This window comes from Microcebus murinus, chromosome 1 (genome assembly GCF_040939455.1).
Source record: "Microcebus murinus isolate Inina chromosome 1, M.murinus_Inina_mat1.0, whole genome shotgun sequence".
In the NCBI taxonomy this organism is placed as follows: Eukaryota; Metazoa; Chordata; class Mammalia; order Primates; family Cheirogaleidae; genus Microcebus; species Microcebus murinus.
In genome coordinates this window covers 126,675,950-126,696,693 of record NC_134104.1, presented here as the reverse complement: position 1 = coordinate 126,696,693, position 20,744 = coordinate 126,675,950, and the positions used below count along the sequence as shown (strand labels likewise).

The 20,744-nt window shown below is 38.8% G+C and overlaps 1 protein-coding gene across 1 annotated transcript in view; it reads right to left on the bottom strand.

The window, feature by feature from the left end:
- The window catches only part of PLCL2 (phospholipase C like 2), a 178,486-nt gene that overhangs the window by 38,322 nt on the left and 119,420 nt on the right, over positions 1-20,744 (bottom strand). Inside the window, exon 4 of the mRNA XM_012766972.2 lies at positions 3,857-3,932. Coding sequence (XP_012622426.2) covers positions 3,857-3,932 — 76 coding nt within the window. The remainder of the gene's footprint in view (positions 1-3,856; positions 3,933-20,744) is intronic.

Here is a 20,744-nt window from a genome sequence, read left to right as displayed (position 1 = left end):
AACAGGAAGGATATCATTGATTTCTTTTTTTCTCCTCCAGAGAACAATTTATTTTCCATTTAAAATCACCTGATAAAAACACCCAGCTCACTGAAGCAAAGCAGTGTGGGTTTCCTTCTAGATCATCTTCCTATCCTTTATGAAGCAGATCAATTCAGTGACTACAAAGGAAATTATAACTCAAACATAGGCTACAGTTTTGGCCACTGAAAGAGAGAAAGAGACAGGTATTAGAAAGTGGAAAAGACTTTTCCCCTGAAAGAATTTGGCAAATTTTTATCAACTTTTTTAAATTTTTTTAAAATGAGCTTTTATGATGCTTCTCCCTCTGCAGATTCCTGTTCAGCTCCCATGGACACGTTCCTTACCAATCCCCTATTTGAGAATATATATATGTGTGTGTGTGTGTGTGTGTGTGTGTGTGTGTGTGTGTGTGTGTGTGTGTGTGTTCACCTGGGCTTATTAATTTACACGCACTCATTCGTGTACAGCCGTGTCACTTCTCACTCACATGGTGAGTGGGACCCACTCATCCCACATCACCCCTGCACGATCCTGTAATTAACTGGTCCCTTTGACTGGCACTGCTGACCTCTGACTCTGAACAAATGCCCCTGCCCTCTTGCCGGGTCTTGAATCCCCTTTCTCCTGGTGTTCTGCGGCACTGCTTCCTTGTCCACCTCCTCGATGGAAAACACTCCTCTCAGAATTTCTCTAAATGTTGCAGCTTTTATCTCAGAAGAAGAGGGGTCTTTCCCCCTTTCTATGGTGAAGTGTTTCACAACTATACTTCATTCCCACCCTCCTCACATCACCCACCCTTGATCTCCTTCTCATCTTTTAATGTCTTTCTCTTTACTGGATCTTTTATATTCCTAGCAACATGGTTTTCTTACTAAAATTTCCCTTTGCCCACCAACTCTCTGTGCTACCGCATTCTCCTCTTAGCAGGGTGGATGACACAGGCAGGCTGCCTCCACTGCCCATCACTGGGTTGCTTCCCCTGCTCTTTCCAGCGTCCCTTTGGGACATCCGCCTACTGAGGCCTGCGAGTTCCCAGCCTACCTTGTCGCTTAGAGGTCTTCGCTTCTCAGCATTCGTCTCCTGCCCACTCCTTCTTCCCAATAATGACATTAGCATACACAAGTCCCTCTCTAAAAAAAATCAATTATGTGGCCAGCAGTCTGAAACTATCCAAAATGGGTGCACTTTTAAACATGTGATTGTTGGTAAGTGTTTGACTCATTTCCATTGAATTGTTTACATGTAGTTTAAACTAATAAAAACATACATTTGTGTTTTAAAAATGTGAAAAACTTCTATAATAATGCTCTCTTGTAGCACTCTGGTGACCTAGCTCTTCATTGCCAAGATTAAAGTTCTGCAAGCAGAATAACATTTACTTATCAAAAGTAAAATCTTATGCAAATGTCTTCTGAGCCCAATATAAATTAGCAATTCTTCATATGACTAATGACTATATGTCCTTACAATAACTGTAAACATGAGAAACAAAAGATCAAAGGACTCTAAAATAAGTTCTCGGGATAACAGAAGGGCTGAGTAGGTGTTCAGCAGTAACTGTGAAACCAAAAGATAATCTTTACTTGCTGCTTAAGATCTTTAAACCCAACTATTACACAGTGGTTATTCTCCCCTGCCCTAAGCAAAATCCCTAACAGACTAAGACTCTTCAACTTTTTAAGCACAAGCAAACATATCCCTTACTGAAATCAAAGTGATGAACAACTTAAAGCCACATAATATTATAATAGAAATTATGAAATTTCATAAACCAATAAATTTGCAAAGAATTGGTACTAACTCAAATTAATAAATAGTTCTTTTCTTCTAAACAGTTCTTTTATCAAATTCCACAAAGTCCACAATTTTCACAGCAACACAAGCATTTAATGGAATCAAATAAAGTCAAATCACATTTAGTCGGTTATTGTTTGAATGACTACTCTGTGCAGACTGTCAGAACAGATGTCAAGAGTAAAATACAGAGAGTAACTTAATACACTAACTTGGTGCCACTGGAGATTATTATACTGTTTAGAAGATGGAATATGTTAATAAAATACACAAGAACTGAGGAAGCCCCACCAACTGAAGCAAATAAATGGTTTGAAGGGCTGAATAGAATGGTTTAGGTAACATAAATCCTGGAATCATGAAAAGTCTCCTGGAAGATTGTTGAGAGAATCTGAAAAGAAGAAAAGTGCAGATTGGCAGAGAAGATGCAGAGAGGTCTTACTAGAAGGATGGTGTATGAAAATCTGATTAAGTAGAAATACATGGGGAATGGGGAAGGGCAGACCAAGGGAGGATGGCTGGCTCACCCTCTCTCACCTTCCTTCCTCACTGCTCCCAGAAGCATCTTCCTCAGCTATTGCCAGAGCCCCCCAATCAGGTTCTGTCCCCGAAAATCCTCTGCACACAGCTACCGCGGTCATTACCTTAAATGTTCGTAATATTTAAGTCTCTCTCCTGTTCTGCTCAAACACCAATGTTTCCCTACTATCTCACAAATGGACTGGAGACTCGTAAGTAACACATAGTAGGTACTCAATATATTTGTGCTTACTTTCATATCTCCTGTTCATGAAGGTTCTAGAAGGCAAGCAGTCATGATATTTTAGTATTTTGGTATGGAAGAGCTACCAAATACCTTATGCATTATCAAACATATGAACAGATGTTTTAATCAATAAATTTTATATAACATTGGCAAAATGGTGGGCCAGCTGGTAGAAGACCTCATTCCTCCTAGTAAAGTTAGGGGCTTGGGCTTGATAAGAGACCTTGGTAAGCTACTGGATGATTTTGGGTAGGGTAGTGACATGATACAAATTGTGTTTGAAGAACTTGTTTTAGTTGTAGATTGTATGGAGAATCCACCTGAAAAGGGTAGAAATATTACTTTGATAACAATATTTTGTGGACAAGATAAGTAAAGCAAGATGAGGATCTTGGAGTTTGTTGATCAGTTGCTAATGTGAATGTTTTCATTAAATAAATACCAGAAAAGAAAACTGCCACACATATCCTTGTCTTCAATTTATTTTAAATAAGTTCATTTCTAGGATAGAGGTGACTTTTTTCAAGGGTAAGCAACAGTTAGTCTCTTGATTTGAAAGAACAGCAACCAAAACACCTTAGAAAGTAAGGATATTCTTACGTACGCCTTATAAATATTCCCCATATTAGAATCTTCTAAATTGACACTCAAAAAAATTAGAAAATTAAAAGACCTCCATTTTGTGTATTTTTATTACAATGCAGGGTACTTAATTTTTTGGTTTTACCACAGCTAAAATGAACTAGATGGCTGTTTATGGAAGTATAATTTTGTAACCTAGTATAACATTTGGATGTTAAATTAATGAATTTTTTCAGCACTTGAAAATGTCAGTGCATTAAAAAGTGTCAGGAGGTTGTAACTGGCACCCATTCTCCTTTCTAAGAAGCCATTCTCTCTCTGCTCAAGCCCCACCTGTCCCACTGTGTACGGAAGTCCTGGCTGACTGGCAACCCAGGTAACACTGAAGAGGAGAGATTAGTGCGGAGGTTCTCAATCTTGGCTGTATATCAGAAACACCTGAGAATTCTTAACAGCTATTAATTTCCAGCTCACGGCCCACACCCAGACCAAAGTCGATATATTTTGAAAGCTCACCTTAGATGAGTTTGTTATCCAGGGGTGAGAACTACTGAATTAGTATTTTATTTTGAAAATAATTTTCATATTTGATTTTCTTGATATAGTATCAAAAGGATGAAATAGTTTTGGAGCAAATATATAAGATGCTAGTAATTATATTTTAAAGAAAGGAAACAAATTTTCACTTACCTGCCTTCTGACAATGTACGATCTTTTCATATACAGCATCTGCATTTTCAATCAATGCCTTGAGGGACTGAATCATCTGCAAAAGGAACATCCAGACGTGAGATTACACCTGACAACTAGACACCCTCCTGCACTTATGCACGAGGCTCTGCTCCTAAAAACAGGCTGGTGAGATAATGCAAAATGCTTTTTTATCTGACTTTCAACTATTCAAGTTCCAGTGCGTATATGAAGAATGATAAAATCATGCATCTACACATGAACGTTTACGCCAGATGTAAACAGTATTATGTTCTAGGTGAGTTAGGCTAGTACAACACTGAACTTGAACCCCCTAAGCCAATACTGAGCTGAATTCATTCCAGTTTGAAAAACTATAAATAAATACATGTGCATATCTGGTCTGAGTTTTAAATTGTATTTTTGGTTATCCATTTTAACAAACTCTTCAATTTCATCTTATAGAAAGCTCCAACACCTGTACAACTTTACCCATTTCAGCCAAAATGTCTTCATCTAAAAACGAGTTTAAAACATGAGGATTAAAAAAATAGCATTTATTTGATGTCATTCATTACTAACAATAGCTCTCAAACCAGTATTTCTATGGTCCTATCAATGGTTTTTCAAATGTTCAATTTTGATTTCTTGTTCCAAATTGCATATGCATGTTTTAAGAGTCCAAGCTTGAAGAAGAGAATTAGGGCACAGCTGACTGATTATTTTACTCACCAAAAAGTTAGCAAAAGGTCAGCCTGAAGTAATCTTGTTGGCCCCAAAATCACTATGAATATAGGATAGCCAGATTCAGCTCTCATGGCCCAAATGGGTACAATTATAAACTTGCCTTAGTATAAATTCTAAATTTTCTCATTTAAAAGTCCAAATATTTCGCATCATAATATTACTCACTTGTTTCCATGACCATCCTATGTTAAGATAACAAACACCCACCCGTTCCTTTCAATCTGCCTGTGCTTCTTTATAGCATTGATCACTAACTGCCACAGTAATAGTTTATAGTAACTAAATATATGTAGTTTGGATTATATGTATAGCTCGAGAACACCATATTTTGATAATTTAGACTTATTTAAACTAAAATATAATCAACATGCCTCTTAAGAAGTGCACTAGATTCTTAAAGTTAGTCAAACAGTATTTACCAACTTCTTCAGTTCTCAAAAAAGCATTGTAAACATCCAAAGTTTAAAAGCCAAAGTAGGCACTTTTTTATGGCTTCTAATATATCGTCATTATTCATGGAGGGTCTCCTCCAGGTGGCCCCCATGTAGAAGCTGGGATACATGATTTATAGGATACAGCCCCTGTCATCAAGAAGTCCACAGCCCAGTGGTAGAGCCTGCACTTTGGAACTCAGTATTTTTTAATTCAGTCTTCAAGATCTGAGTCATTCCTGTAAATTAAAATATTCTATTTTACAGCTTGACATATCAAACAGGCAGTGATAAAAATGAATAGTTAAGAACTCTATTATACTGATATACAGTCATTTGTACCATTATATAATTTGCATACTGAAAAGGTTCATACCGTCATCAGTAACCTTTCTCAGCTTTGATGTCAAGCCAAATGAGAGACAGGAAAAAGCAAGGACTTCTTCAAGCAAGGATGGTGGTTGTCACAGCTTAGTATCAAAGAACTGGCCAACTGGGCCTCCATCATTCAAACAGGAAAAAGGAAAAAAACAAAAGACAACCTCAAACAAGCAATGAAGGGAACCTGCTCATGAAGCAAATGAGCAGGCCAGGAGCGGCAACAGAAGGAATTGGGGAGAAGAAAACAGCAGCGTTAAGCACAGGCTCACACATCCAGGCTAGGTGGTCAAAACAAATTCATACCAGGGATGGTGCAGGGGCAGAGAGCACAGAGCATACGCGCTCCAATGCTGGCTCTGCTATTTTAAGAGCTTTGTCATCTAGGACAAGATATTTAACCTCATAACCGTAATTTCCCACCTGTAAAATGAGCTTATTAAAGACATAACACCTCATAATGTGAGGATTAAATGGAAGGATGCGTGTGGAGCGACTGGCACAATGAAGGCACTTGCGAATGGTAGCTGTCACGGTTGACTCCCCATTTATCCAGGAGGCCTGGCAAAGCATTTTCTGGTAGCCCAAAATTAGCTGAGTGCCTTCCTTTCATATGCTCACTGGCAATGTTTCCAACACTCATTACTAATTTTAGTTTTACTTGAAAAGCCTGGTGTGATGAAGCTCAGAGAAACAACAAATTGCATTATTATTCTTAGAATCATCCTCCAGTTTAAGTGTCACCAAAGGTTACATAATTATGCACCTTTCACCCATAAAATATATGCAATGCTTAAAAAATGCACATCCACCTCACAAGTCTGGACAGCGACACCCACTTGCCTCCTGTGCTCTGCACTGCTCAGAGGATCGTTCCTCTATTCTCGGGACAATCATATACGGAGGCCCTCTATTTGTGGGTCTCTGAGCTAAGTGCTGAGGATGAACAGTTGCTGACTCTGGGACTATGATAGGGAGAGAAGACACACACAGACAGTAACTAAAATAAAATAAGGTGTTGCTATTGTAGCCTGTGACCTATTGGGTGTGATCAAGTTAAATAATCCTGAGCCACAGCACTTTGGTGGGATATTTAAGGTGAGGTACTTGCGGTGTGATGATATTTAAGTTGCTGCTCACAGAATAATCTATTTGTGGCTTAGATTCCGATACAGGAAGTTCCTTTCTTGATAACATGAGTGCCATGAGCAGTATATAAAATATGAATGTGACTAATACAAGAGGATGGAGAACACAAACATAGTGAGACGCTGTTCTTCTCAGGTTTGGAAGTAAACAGCAGCAGGCATTTGCACCCGTATTAGAGCGGAATTGCAGAAGGAACCAGCAGAGGAGAAGGCAGGCACACAGTAAACAATGAGCACAGCTTAGACAAGGCAGGAAGAAAACACATCCAGATCTCTGCAGAGATGATTCACCTTGTCACACCTGTTACTAAATGTTTGCACCACTTCCTTTGGAAGGAGGAACTGCCAGTTTGTATCTTTTTATAGTTTAGGGGTACATATTTACAATTAGGGTACATATTTAAATTAATGTATGTGCACAGTTTATAGTTCCTGTCCTTAGCATGAGTTTATTAATACTCACTCAACACTTGCAGCACTGCATAAATTCTCATTGAGTGTGAAAGCCCCGCTGAGCCCTCTTAAAGATGCTCTCAGGACTGTGGGCCCCCGTAAGAGCACCAGATGAAGAGTCCAGCAGACCCAGAGGGCTGCGAGAGGTAATGGGCCTTCCTGCCGCCTACCCAGCTGAATTATGTCTTCCTCTCATCCAGCCGACAATTATGGAATGTAGCACACATGGCACTGAAGATATAGCAGGAGCTACATGGGGGAGCCAGCTGATCTGGTAGAGACCAAATCTGTCTAGGTCTGCTACTTTATAACCAGCTGTGGAATCAAGATGAAAGTAATTCAGTACCTCCTCTCCATCAGGTACGAACTCGGTGCTTTCTATTTCGTTTAGTGCTCTCATTATCCATGTGAGGTGGGTATTTATGATGTTAGTTTTATAGATGTGAACACCAAAGACACACCTGAGAGGTAAGCAACCTTCCCAAGGCCATCTGGTATTACAGGCAAAGGGGCTTTAATTAATAAGTAAGGGAATTGGTATTCCATTTGACTTCGAAGTCTCTGCTTTTTCCAGGATACCATGATAGGTCTTGACAAGTGAGTAGCAATTGCACAATTGTTACAAGTAAAGAGGAGAGGGCATTCCCACCAGAAGGATGTGCGAAAGAGTGAAATTTTGTAACTCCTGAAAGGTACTACATACAATATGGTAGTATCATGTCAACTACTGACATTGACCCAAAGTTGTTTTTTGAAATACTATTTCTGTAAAGCGCTTTGAGAAATTTTTCTTAAAAATGATACTAATAAATTACTTGGATCCACTTAACGATTCATTATTATAAAAGAGAAATCATTTCTATTTAATGTAAAACTACTAGAAGAAGCACCTCATATTAGAAAAAAGCAGATGTGTGGGGAGTAATATTAAGAGATAAGTGAAAGGAAAAACTACTTTATTTTGTTTTCTCTATGTTGATGTATGTCAATAGAATGCAAGACCAAGTAAAATGGTTGATTTTATGAGCATTATTGGCATTAAGGCAAATGCATGAATTTCATCAATGCCCTTTAAGCACATAGCTATAAGTCTTGGCATACTAGTCAGACACCCTGCTGCCCACCTGAGTAACTCCCCACATGGATGCCTACATTGTTTATTCAGTGCAAGATGCTTTTATATAGCTGTTATATTAGTGATCTGTTAACAATGTTGCCTAAATTGCTGGAACTAATGCATTCAGAAAAAATTATGGATTTAACATAGCAGAGAAACCCATTTCATAAATTTGATCAACTCTAATATAACGTTTTAATACAGGACTCAAGTAGATGAAAAGCAGTAAGTTTCAACTAAAGGCAAAGTAAAAAATTAAAATTCATATTTTATTTAAGCTGTAAAGAAAACAGAAATGCCTTTCATGAGAGTGCTGCATTTTGAAAGTAACTACCCATAATAGTGTATGGTAAACTTCTCTGTCTATAGAGGTGGTTAGGAGAAAGACTATTAATATATTATATATGACTAAATTTCTATAGAGTGCTCCTTCATTTTGTTTTGAAACTTTTATCAACTAGGAAAATTCTGTTTTCAGAATAAGCAAGTCTATGGTTTTATATAAGGATCTTATGCCTGATTTTGGACAATTCACTGAATCTCCTTTCATCTCCGGAACACAGATTCTGTTAATAATTGTAAAAGTAGTTTGCCAATAAGTTTAAGTCCTTGGGTGAAAGAAGTTTTAGTAATAACATCTTTTTAGTAATATCAGTTTTTAGTAATAACATCTTCTGAGTCCTAGAGCTGTGCTTCATCTTGTTTTGAACCTCTTTTCAGAGAGACAATCCCCACCTCTTGACTCCTTCCTTTGCTCATCCCCGTACTTAACACACAGACGTGGCCACTGCTGCTTGTGCTGTAGCTGTTTCTAATGAAACTACAAAGTCAGAGAAGTCCTAAAGGTGTTATAAAAGAGAATAGCTAGAAAGCAAAAAGGTTTGGTCTCTTACATGGATTCTATGATTATTTCACATATAACAGGTAAGTACCTTCCCAAACTCAAATAATATAAAGATCATCATTCTTAAACATGCCAGTGGACTTATGAAAATGATGGAGTACATCTGGCCCTCACTCCCAGACTGCCAGGCCACTTTGTAGATCCACATTAGGCCTCAGTGAACTAGTGAATGCCCAGGTGGCAGGTGTGGCTTCACGCACCACCAGGCTCAGGAACGACCTTGGAGGCCTGGACCACAGCGGGACTTGCCTCTTGAGACTCCAGGGATGAATGACAAAACAGCCAATATGAATGACAACTGAGGTCTTTAGAAGATAGGAACTATTTAAATCCAAAATAGTGTCTTCCCTTCTAATAGAATTATCTGAACGGCAGCCTCTGCTATGGTTTAAATGTATCCCCTTCAAAAGTCATGTATTGCCACTGTGATGGTATTGAGAGGCAGGGCCTTTACAAGGTGATTAGGCCATGAGGGCTCCTCAGTGTAAAAGAGCATTCAGCCAGCTTGGCCTCCTGTCTTCTACCATGTGAAGATGCAGCAAGAAGACCCTCACCAGATGCAGGAGCCTTGGTCTTGGACTTCTCAATCTCCAGAACTGTGAGAAAATAAATTTCAGTTTGTATAAATTACCCAGTCAGTGGTATTCCATTATAGCAGCACAAAACAGACTAAAACAGCCTCTAAAGCTCAACACCGCTGGTGGAATGTCAGCTTCGTGCAGCGTAGCCCTGCAGAGTGAATCAGTTCCCTGAAGCTGTGAATGGGATGGAAAGTAAGAGCAAAATTCGCTCAGGAATTTGCAAGCCTTGGTGCTTTTTTTTCTGTGCTCCTGAAGGAAACATCTCTCTGAGTCAACCATATAATCTTTCTTTTTAAGACTTTACAATAATTGTTACTGTGTGGGTGAAAAATTTTAGTTTGATTCTAAAACACTGGGATTCTAAAACACGTCTAAACTGAAATTCAGAGGCAAACTTTTCTGTCACTAAAGCTTCCAAGTACAATTGTCATGAAGTTCAACTGATGGAAGAGGCACCATTTATAAAGTTATTGTTGGAAAATGCAACATAGCTTTTGGTACTTGAACATAATATAAAAGTCATATATTTAAATTGAAGTACAGAAGGCTTATGGCTGTGGGGGTCTTTGCCAGCTGTGTGCTCCAACTAAGCCAGCTCCCTTTCCCCTGTGGTGGAGGACTGCAGCTGCAAACCACTGTGCCGGGGAGGCTGGAGAGCTGGTCACCGTCCAGGGACCAAGGTTTGCCATGCCATTAAGAGCTGTGGTTTTCGTTCCTTCCAGCAAGATCACTATGAAAACACTTTCGAAACAACAAATTGTTTCCAGAGTAACTTGTCCTAGTTTCCTTATGAAACCACTTCCACATTCTTCACTATGCAAATTATAAAAAAAAAAAACCTATATAAAAGAAAATTACAGAAAGAACCTAAGATTTTCCAGAAAAACAACAGCATTGCACTATTAACCAACAGGGAGGGGAGCATATTTGGGTGCTGCCACACACAGGACCCCACTGCTGCCGTGGTGGGGAAGGACAGGATGTAAAACAATGTAAAATACCGTTGCGCTTTCCAACCGTTTCGATCCATGTTACAGGAACACAGGGAAACGTGGATAGAAAAGGAGCGAGAGCCAAACTGCATAAGATACGGAATTCTACACTGTGAAGTTTGAATTTCATCATAAACCCTTGATGATCTTAAGTAGAAATGTGCTGTGATTGAGGTGGAATTTCAGCACCATAAACAAGAATCAGTGTGAGGGAAGAAATGGGGGGGGTGCAGAGCAAGAAAGTGGGGACAGGAGCCAGGTGGGGGCCCCCCGCTACACGAGAAACATGAGAGGCAGCAGGCGGCTGGGAGAGGAAGGATGAAGTGAAGGCTTACGTAAGGAAGGATGGGGTAGGAGGGCCCAGGGCTGATTTGCTGTGGGCACAGAAGGAAGAGCCTACCATGACAGAGGGCAAGCAGGGTGGGATAAGAAAAACTGTAACATACCCTACAACTGTAAAGCACTTTATAGTGTCTTTAAATTTGTTAACTAATTTAGGATGTGGACTTCCACCTTAGTGGAGTTAAGCTGGTGGTCACAGCAGGGAAGTCTTGTGAGAATCTCCAGCAGCAACCAGAAATTCCACGAAAGCTTGGTTCCAGCATTGGGAAATTGGGAATTTTCTGAACACAGGTAGCAGCTGAGATAAAAGAATGTCTACATCTCCAAGGGAGGAATTTTAAAGACAAACGGACATCACAATAAGGCTCCAGAATCACTAGAATTAACAAGCAGAGAGAAGAACAACTAGTTATGATAGATACAGGAGAGGTTGGAAGGAAGGACTAGAACAAAGATATTAAACATTTACAGATGTGAGGAGAGAGTTTCTGGAAGGAGAGTGAGTCCATAGTATCAGGAGCTCTGGATTTGGTCACTTGGTGACATTGAGTATTTGTGGAGAACATAGAATAGGGCCTTATTTAACAATGATAGGTTCTCAGAAACTGCAACTTTAAACAAAACAATGTATAATGAAACCAGTTTTACCATAGGCTAATTGATATAAGCAGGTGTTAAGTTCCTAAAACGTATTTCTGGTCACAAAAACATGAAACTTTTAAATAAAGACCAAAATACTTGTAATTTTAAACACTGGAATAAACGTGAGCTACAGTGAGTGGCAGCAGTCATGGTGGTGGTGGGTTAAGTCAAGGAATAAATGTTTTGCAAAGTGAAAGTTGTCAGGGGCACCTCTTACCACCACGCAGTTCAAAAACAGGAACAAATCTTGTCATGCATTTGGATGATTATTTTACACCTTACTGGCATCTCAGGGTGCTGCAAGGCAGGGACCAACCTGGACAGGATGCACCACCCCACCGCAGGTGCACTCATACCCACATTCATTCAGACTGGGACCATGTAGACAGGCCACTTCACCTAACATGCACATGTTTGGGATGTGGGAAGAAACTGGTGTACCTGGAGAAAACCCACAAGGACATGGGTAGAACACACAAACTCTACACAGACAGCGGCCCTGGCTGGGAATTGATTTTTTTTCTAATCAATGTTATAATGAAACGACACTGAATTAAACGATGTTATTCAAGGACCTGATGTAATTGCAGCACAACAGTTCTGCTGTAGGGAGACATATGTATCCCTAAAAATCATCTCATTATACAAAACTGTGCAATAAAAATCACAGGGCTTTTAAGGCAGGTGGATTAGGGGAGCAATAGCAAAAAAATTTCAGTGACAGAGAAAAAAAGACAAATCAAATAAAAGGGACATCATAGTTCTGCATGTTAAATGGTTAAAGAATGCACAAATACTACAATAAGTGTGGAAGTTTATCTTGCAAAAGTCCTGAAGGTTGCCTGGAAGTATGTGCTGGAAGGTTTGCAGCTTGTGAATTATTGTGAAGTGGTGGAAGGAGGGTTCTCTGAAATCTAACGGAAAGTTGTAACACAAGATGCGGTGAGTATAGCCATACGTGAGTATAGCCATAATGGGAGACATTTGAGGGGTGTGTGCGTGTTCAGTTCACCCAGGTGCAGTTCTCTGTGTTCACCTAGTGTTTCTTATGGAGAAAACTGTACATAAGCAAATGTGAAATTTACGTTATGCTCACATTGTGCCCTAATGTATCAATTGCATTCAAGCAAGTTGGCATTTTCAAAACAAGTGTAATAGCAGAAATGAATATAATAGAGTATTTCAAAACCTTTCTGAGATTTTCTTTTTTATAAAATTATTCTATGCAATTTTATTATGATCAAAGGTAAACTCTCAGTTTCTATCATATTCAACCAAAGCATGGTTTTGGCATCATATAAGCCAGCCTCAACACTGAATTCAACTATTTTAACAATCATTTCTTGCCAGAAAATAGATGCCAAATGCTATAAAAGTCTGGAGTGAATTATGAGTTATAAGTGACCCAGTGTCCACACGCAGGAAGCCAAGAATTTTCTAACTTTTCAATGTACTCTAAATTTTCATAAAACTCACTTCAGAGCTAGGGTAGTACCTAAAGGATTGCTGTGGCTCTCCTGTTACATAACTTTTCTCTAAACACTAGCATAATATGAACCTCTTGTGCACTAAATTTCAGATAAAATCCTGTAAAGCAACATCTCATCTGATCTGTAGGTATCTAGTTGAATTTTCACTTTTTAAAAAGCTGCTATCTACCACAATCAATTTTCTACCACTTCTCTAAGTTCATATATAACCATATTCATACCCTTAATTTGCATTTCACAAATTAAACTTCAAGTAGAGTGTCTGAACTGAATCACCAATCAAATACAAGATAAAGGTATATGCTTATTACACACAGTGTACTGTAAGTGTATACTGTATTTACCTAAATAGCCATTTGGATGAAGCATAAAATTCATAAAAATAAATAGTATCATGTAGTCAAAAGAACCAGTTTATTGTCTTAGGTTCCTACTGTCTACCAATCACTTGGCATCAGGTGCACACTGGATGGACCGACTGTTTACACTGTAGCTGTTTCTCAGAGGCACTTCCAGGGTTAGCCACTAGAAGTCCTTAGTCATACACATTTGTCAGGCTGGGAGGTGAGGAGAAAGGAGCAATGATAAGGGAAACAGCACAGAGGAAACTGGGCAAAAAAAAAAAAAAAAAAAAGCACTTCTAGAGGAATAAAAGATAAAAAAAAAAATAGACAAAAACACAGAGGTGGCACTTAGGGGAATCAAAACAATGAATACACGAGGGTGATTTATCTTTCCAAAAACTGTACTTTAAATCAGATAAGAAAGTTTAACTTTATGCCGACAAGTGAATAAACTATAAAGTCACACCAAACTTTGATTTAAAAGGAATTTACTACTATTAATAGATCTAGATTAATTGGGATTTAGCATTACTAGAAGTCTCCCTGTGGCCTCAAATATATTAAATAGACCAGCAGCTGGTGAAGCTCCATTGTGCAAAACAGCTCAGGAAAAACTGAAAAAGGGCTATGGAAAAACTAAGGGTTCCAACTGTGCCAAAAGATTAACGATGAAGTCAATGTGTAGACTTTAAATATTTATCCTACTCTAAATTGTGGGCAAATTTTTTAAATTTCTGAATTTCAAATTTTAGTTTAGCTGAAATTTTAAGTTATGGAATATAATTTATCTTTTTTTTCAGGAGATAAACAGAATTTCAAAAAATGGAAAGAATTTTGGATGTGATCTTGTACTGTTTCTGGTATTCATAGGGAAAACAAAGAAAATGTTGAAAACCAAAAAATAAAACAGAACCCAAACTACTCTAAAAAGGAACTTCATTGCAATTACAAAACTATCCTGAAAAGCTATATAATAATTTCTATCAGTTTATACAGTAATTTATCATGCTGTGCTTTTCTATATAAAGAGCATGTATATGTAATGAAGTCCATGTGGACTTCAATGATAATAATCCTCTCACTTCTCATTTTATTATCAACCTTATAAGTCTAGCTAGGGGAAAGCTTGTTGCGCTGCATATCATTCCATACATGGTTACTACAGGAGGCCTCATGCAACAGTCTCACACGAAACAGTCTCCTTTATAGCACATGACGAATTGTTTTGCACCATGGTTTCCTCAAGGATGTACACACACAAATCCCACCCTCTCCCGCCCGGGCCTTTGGTCAGTCATGTCAGCCTCTTAACACTATAAAACACTTCTTGGCTTTTCTAAACTACAATAGTGATGTGTTTACACGACATCCTCAAACCATGCCCACGGCACGGAGTTTACATGCGCCCTGTGCTCACGTATCCTCTATGGTCACCAGAGGAAGGGATGTGGGTAAGTGAAGGGACCTGGCGACTTAGAAGGACCTTTTGCCGGGGCCTGTGAGCAGCCAGGTGTGGGATGCAGTCTAGCAAATGCCTGGAAAGAGGGGTGCACTGTCTCTCCCCCAGTCCTGGCAGTTTGTTCAGAGCCTACATCTTGTATGGGGGGGATAGTCTCTCCAAAGAACGGATGCGAATGGCTCGAAACCTGGCCTGAATCATTCCTGCAGGAGAAAGGGGGAACTTAAAACCAGTTTGACCCAATTATTCAGTGAGCAAGCTACTTCTGGAGAGTTTATTAGGAACTTCTGGATGCTACGTTAACTCTTTCAAGCCTCTAAGGACCATTTAGAGTTTGGATCTGCTCATTTTAAACTATTATTACTAAATTAATTAAATTTCAAAAGATATGATTTGAATTAAAGATAGTACCACTTCTATTACTGCCTATTTATATCAAGCCTTTTCTCCAAGGGAATCAAGGTGATTTACAAACTCTTAATTAACAGAAGTTAATTCAATCATAGCCTTATTGTAAGCTATCATTAGTTTCTCTCAGGTCTATGATAACTAAGTACAGATGTTAGTTAAAACAGAAAAGCAATCGGAGACTTTTCTGTAGTGAAAATCAATACTTTTTAGCATAGCAGAGTGTCCACAGTACTCCAGGAATGGCAGAGCCAGAAGGAAGGCAAGAATGTGTTCCAGCAGCTACTACAGTATTTGCTGTATTTACTGTGCAAACTCAGACATCTTTCTTGGTGTTGACATAACTCACTTGTTTTGTATCTTCTGCTTTCAGAGCAGAGGTGACTCGCCTAGCAAGGTGATGGGAAAACTTACCTTCTGCTTTTCATTTTGAACTTGAAACCTGCCTTTGTGAAATGCAGTAACCATGTTCTCCATATGACAAAGCACCGCATAATAAGTGACGCTGCTCTGGAGTCTGGAGTGATGTTAAAAGAAACACACGTACAGGTCTTAAAGCTTTAGGAGCTTCAAGCTTCTAGCCTTTGAAAATGAATAATGACAGTGATAATGACTACTATTTATTGAAGATTTATTATGTTCTAGGCTATTTACATATAAGGGATGTTTCCTGTCTCAGGGTGGCTTACCTGAATCAGGTTCCTCTCCTATCCTGGCCAGGTGAATAACTAGGAGCCCTTGCTTTTTCCTTCTCCTCTCTCCTGCATTCCTCAACCCTTCTGTATCTTCTTTTTAGGCTTGTGAATCTTTGAGGGGACTTTCAGACAGAACAGAGAAACCTCTGGTAAAGGGTGGAGGAGACTTCGAGGTCTGAACAAGAGGTGAAGGATCTGTGGGCTGGATGCTCAGGCCTGCCCACCTCCCACCTGCTCTCCGGCCGCCTCTCCTAGCTCTGGCCCCTCCCTCCACGCAAGCATCTGGAGCTGTCCAAGCACCTCCAGTGCCCTCCTCTTACTGGACTAGCAAAGGTACCCACTGCCTTATGATACAGGTGCTTCCATCTAGTAGAAGACTGGAAGAGCAGCAGCTCTGTCGTCCACCTCCTCTCCGGCCCCAAGGCTTTTGTGTACATATAAATCGAAATTGAGTTCAGGGAACGTAGGCACGTGTGGGATACAGATATAGGGTAAGTAGGGCACCTGATACCTGTGTCCTGGAGATTAAAGTGGTTTTCATTCATTCATCCAAAATAGATTTTGAGTATCTGCTGTGTGCCAGGCTCTGTGGCTGGTGCTGAGAACACAGTGGGGAACAGGACACACACAGCCCTGCCGTTCTGGAGCTCAGATTTGCAGGAGGAGGAGAGAGGTGCTTTAAAAAAAGGAATCAAACTAATGAATGTGTAATTACAAGTTACAAGGAGTGTAAGAAGGAAATGAATAGCATGAACAATAGTGAGGTGTGGGACTCCATAGAGAGGATCTTTGGAGCATCTTTCCCGTTCCTCCGGGTGGGGAGGGTTGCACAGGATAGAGCTCCACCTGCAGCGCTCTTTATAAACCCTTCCTTCGTGAGACAGCTTCAGAGTGTGGTTAGCCCAGCCTGCACTGTATAATCTGAGAGACAGCTCTCCTCCCTGCCTTGGGGAAGAGTGAAAGGAAACTAGGGGTTTTCAGGCACGATCCAGAGCTCCTTACGAACTCCACCCAACTCCTCTTTCTCTACCTGACCCTTCACCCCACAATGAGAAATGTTTGGTTTGGCTAAGGGAAAGGGCACTACTTAAACTCAATTCTTTGACTGGCTCATTCTTAACACCTCATTACCAAGCAGCACAATCATGATTATATAATACATATCACTAAATACACATTAAGTTAAATTAGTTGTAAGTTTTATTGGATTATGGCATGCATCTCTGGTTGATTGTCATCATTTTCTGCTCACATAGCATGCTTGCTTCATAAGCACTATAAAGAACTGGAGCAAACATTAATTTCCATTGGCTTTTTTCCTCTTCCAGTTTCCACCTCGTGTTTCTTTAGGCTCCTGACCATAATAATTAGTACTCCTCAATGCTTTTTCCAGGAGAGGAATACTCAGGCAATTCTAACACTCCTCCTTCCTGCTGGGTTAACAATTAGAATGATGTTCTTATGGATCAAAATTCAAAATGCGCTGAGTACATTTTGAAAGAAAGAAAGAAAGAAAGAAAGAAAGAAAGAAAGAAAGAAAGAAAGAAAGAAAGAAAGAAAGAAAGAAAGAAAGAAAGAAAGAAAGAAAGAGAGAGAGAGACAGAGAGAGAGAGAGAGAAAGAAAGAAAGAAAGAAAGAAAGAAAGAAAGAAAGAAAGAAAGAAAGAAAGAAAGAGAGAAATAGAGAGAGAGAGAGAGAAAGAGAGAGAGAGAGAGAGAGAAAGAAAGAAAGAAAGAAAGAAAGAAAGAAAGAAAGAAAGAAAGAAAGAAAGAAAGAAAGAAAGACCTTTAAAATGATAATTTAAGCTGGCAAATGAGAATTTGGAAATCAGTGTATCAATATGCCCTAAGGACTCTTTCTCAATCCTCTTTTTGAGGGGTTGGCAAACTTTTTCTGTAAAGAGCCAGACAGTAAATAATTTAGTCTTTTAGGCTAAGGCTTAGTTTCTGTCAAAACTACTGTATTCAACTCTGCCACTGTAATGAGAAAGCAGTCATTGATAACATTTAATGGATGTGGTTGTACTCCAATAAAACTTCATTTATGGACACTAAAATTTGAATTTCATGTAATTTTCATGTGTCATGAAATATTATTTTTTATTTTTTCAATTACAAATGTAAAAATCATTCTTAGCTTGCAGACTAAACAAAAAAGGAATTTCCCAACTCCTTTAAAATGTTATGTCATGCATCATTTGGTGATACTGGACTAAAAGTACTCAAGATAATATAGTTTGATATGCTACATGAACATTTTAGGAAAGAACATTAAAAAATCAACTGCAGTTAGTATCTTAAAAGGATAAAAATTTGTTACAATATTTGCAGGCAAAAGAAAATTTTGGCTATGGAGAATTCTGACATCTAACAAAAAATATAGGGCTTAGTTTTAGGAAATCAACCAAAAATTAGTAAGTACCATCCCAGCTACATTTAGCTAAATAGTCACATAGCCATTTCTATTCATAAACAGAATTTATTTTGTTTTGTTTTTTTGGCACGAGATAAGTGATTTAAAAGCTAAAATTATTTCATGCCACATAATGACATAAATGATGGTATAACTCCATTTGGTCTCTCCTCAGTATAGGAGTGTGATAATTATATAGAAAACTAGAATGATCAACACTGATTTCAAAAAAGCACTTGAATTTAAGATTTCAATAAGTAGATGAAGGATCTCTTACATAGAATCTCCATATAAAAATCCCTAACATTTAGACCTTAGGATTTAACTAATACTAATGCGGTAGGAAAATAAATGTTTTAAACTACTTAACATGTTATTTTTAAGCTAATTGGTAATTAAGCTTGTAGACCTAAACTTAACTCTTAACACATCATATTGTCCACCCACTGAGTTTACTGTGAGAGTAATTTTCTTATGGTTCAGAATTTAAAATGCCCTAATTAAGTTAGAAAAGACTTTAAAACCATTATTAAATGCTATTTTTATTCCTGATAAATTTGTCTCACTGTAAAATGAGCTTTCTGGTATTAAAGGTGGTTATTTTGGTAGGGTTGAGTGGCATTAATTATTTCACAGCAATCTGGGGAACACAGGTGAAGAGAATGAAAAGCAGGAGCTGTTAAAATAGAATAACGAGTGAAAGTCCCTGTAGTCCCCACTGACGAGCAGCTGAAGTGCGGAAGGGAGTCTCCATCCTGGTGTGCACTGCTCTGAGGTTGGCGAGGTGATGGTGAGCCTGCCCACCTACGTGAGAACAACAAAAATGGAATCCACAGGCAATGCTGAGTTTAGTTTCTCTTATGAACATGAGATAAATGTAACATATCAACAAAACATGGGCTTCCAAGCTTATAATGTGTCGGATGTTATTTATAGGAATATATCTGGCTGTGGAGAAAAATCGTACATCATTGTTCAAAAGGCTATGGAGAAACATCTTAAAAAACTTTTTTTCCCAGGTCATGATTAGGGATGTAAAAGATAGGAAAAAGAGTCACAAATTAGTACGCCATATTGCCCAAGAAAAGATGTGGGAAGGTAGCCCAAGTAGGTGTCAATAATTACATTTACTCAAAAACAATTCTGAAATACATGATTCTCATATAAACTGGTTATTTCAATAGCTTCATTTTTATGGAGTGTATTCCATCCACATTATTCTAGTTCTTAGAGAGCTATCTTCTAAAATGTGATTTTACATGCAAAGAGCACATGTCCACAAATACAGAGGAGTGGATCGTGGCATTTACAAACAAATGCATGGATCACCATTTACGATTTTATAGAAGTATTCCATGCTATTTCAACTCTTCCAACTCAACTCCATTGAACTTGCAACACTGCCAAATTTCTAAATGGAAAAGCATATGCCTCTTTACACTATATAAGAATGGGTGGCAACAGATTAAGTTAATCCCTGATGAATGGGTCTTGTATTTATAGAGTCAGGGGATGATACTGAGAACATCAAGATTCTAAACAATAAAATTATATTATTACTGCAAGTGACATGTTTTCTAAACTCTAGCCTGAACATATTCTACCTTCATTTCTAGGCAAAATGAAGAACCAACCTCCTTAGGCTTCACATGGGGACTTTCCACCTATTCAAAGGATGAGTTTCAGAGTGAAGAGCAACTATCTTACAAACAAAGACATTTCTCAGTTTTAAAGGTCAAATTAGGTTTTTACTTGGGTTCCCACCAAAATGATAGGATTGAAAGTCAGGACTTATCAAGGAAAAACTACTTATAAATTATTTTAGTGTATCAAGAAACAGCCCACAGATCACAGAGTTTTATCCCCCAAAGTAGAAGGGATTTTCCTCCCACCTACCAAGGCTGGCCAATTAGTCTGCAACTCTAAGGCAGGAGGAGGAAAGGAACAGGCGTAGACAAGCTGGAAGCCCAGCTCTTGCAGTCCTCAGTGATGCTGGCGATGGCGCTAGGAAATGCACCCACGATGCACCAACATCAAGGTGAACACAGCGTGGAGGGAAGGACTGTGGGCTTTAGACATTTAGGTGTTCTTTACCAAGGACACAAAAAGTTTTGCAACCACACCCTCCCCCAGACAATCAGTGGCCACTTTGTAGAAAAACAGGAGGAAGAAGAGAAAGTTGGAAAAGCTAGGCATTTTGCATAAAGAGCCTGAGCATTTACAGTACAAAAGGGATCATGTAAATGAATGCAACAGATCAAGATTACTACCTCCCCACTAAGAGAGATAATAAAGTTACATTTTCTTTTTCATCTGGGTTGAGTATGAAATCTGAACTCAAACTC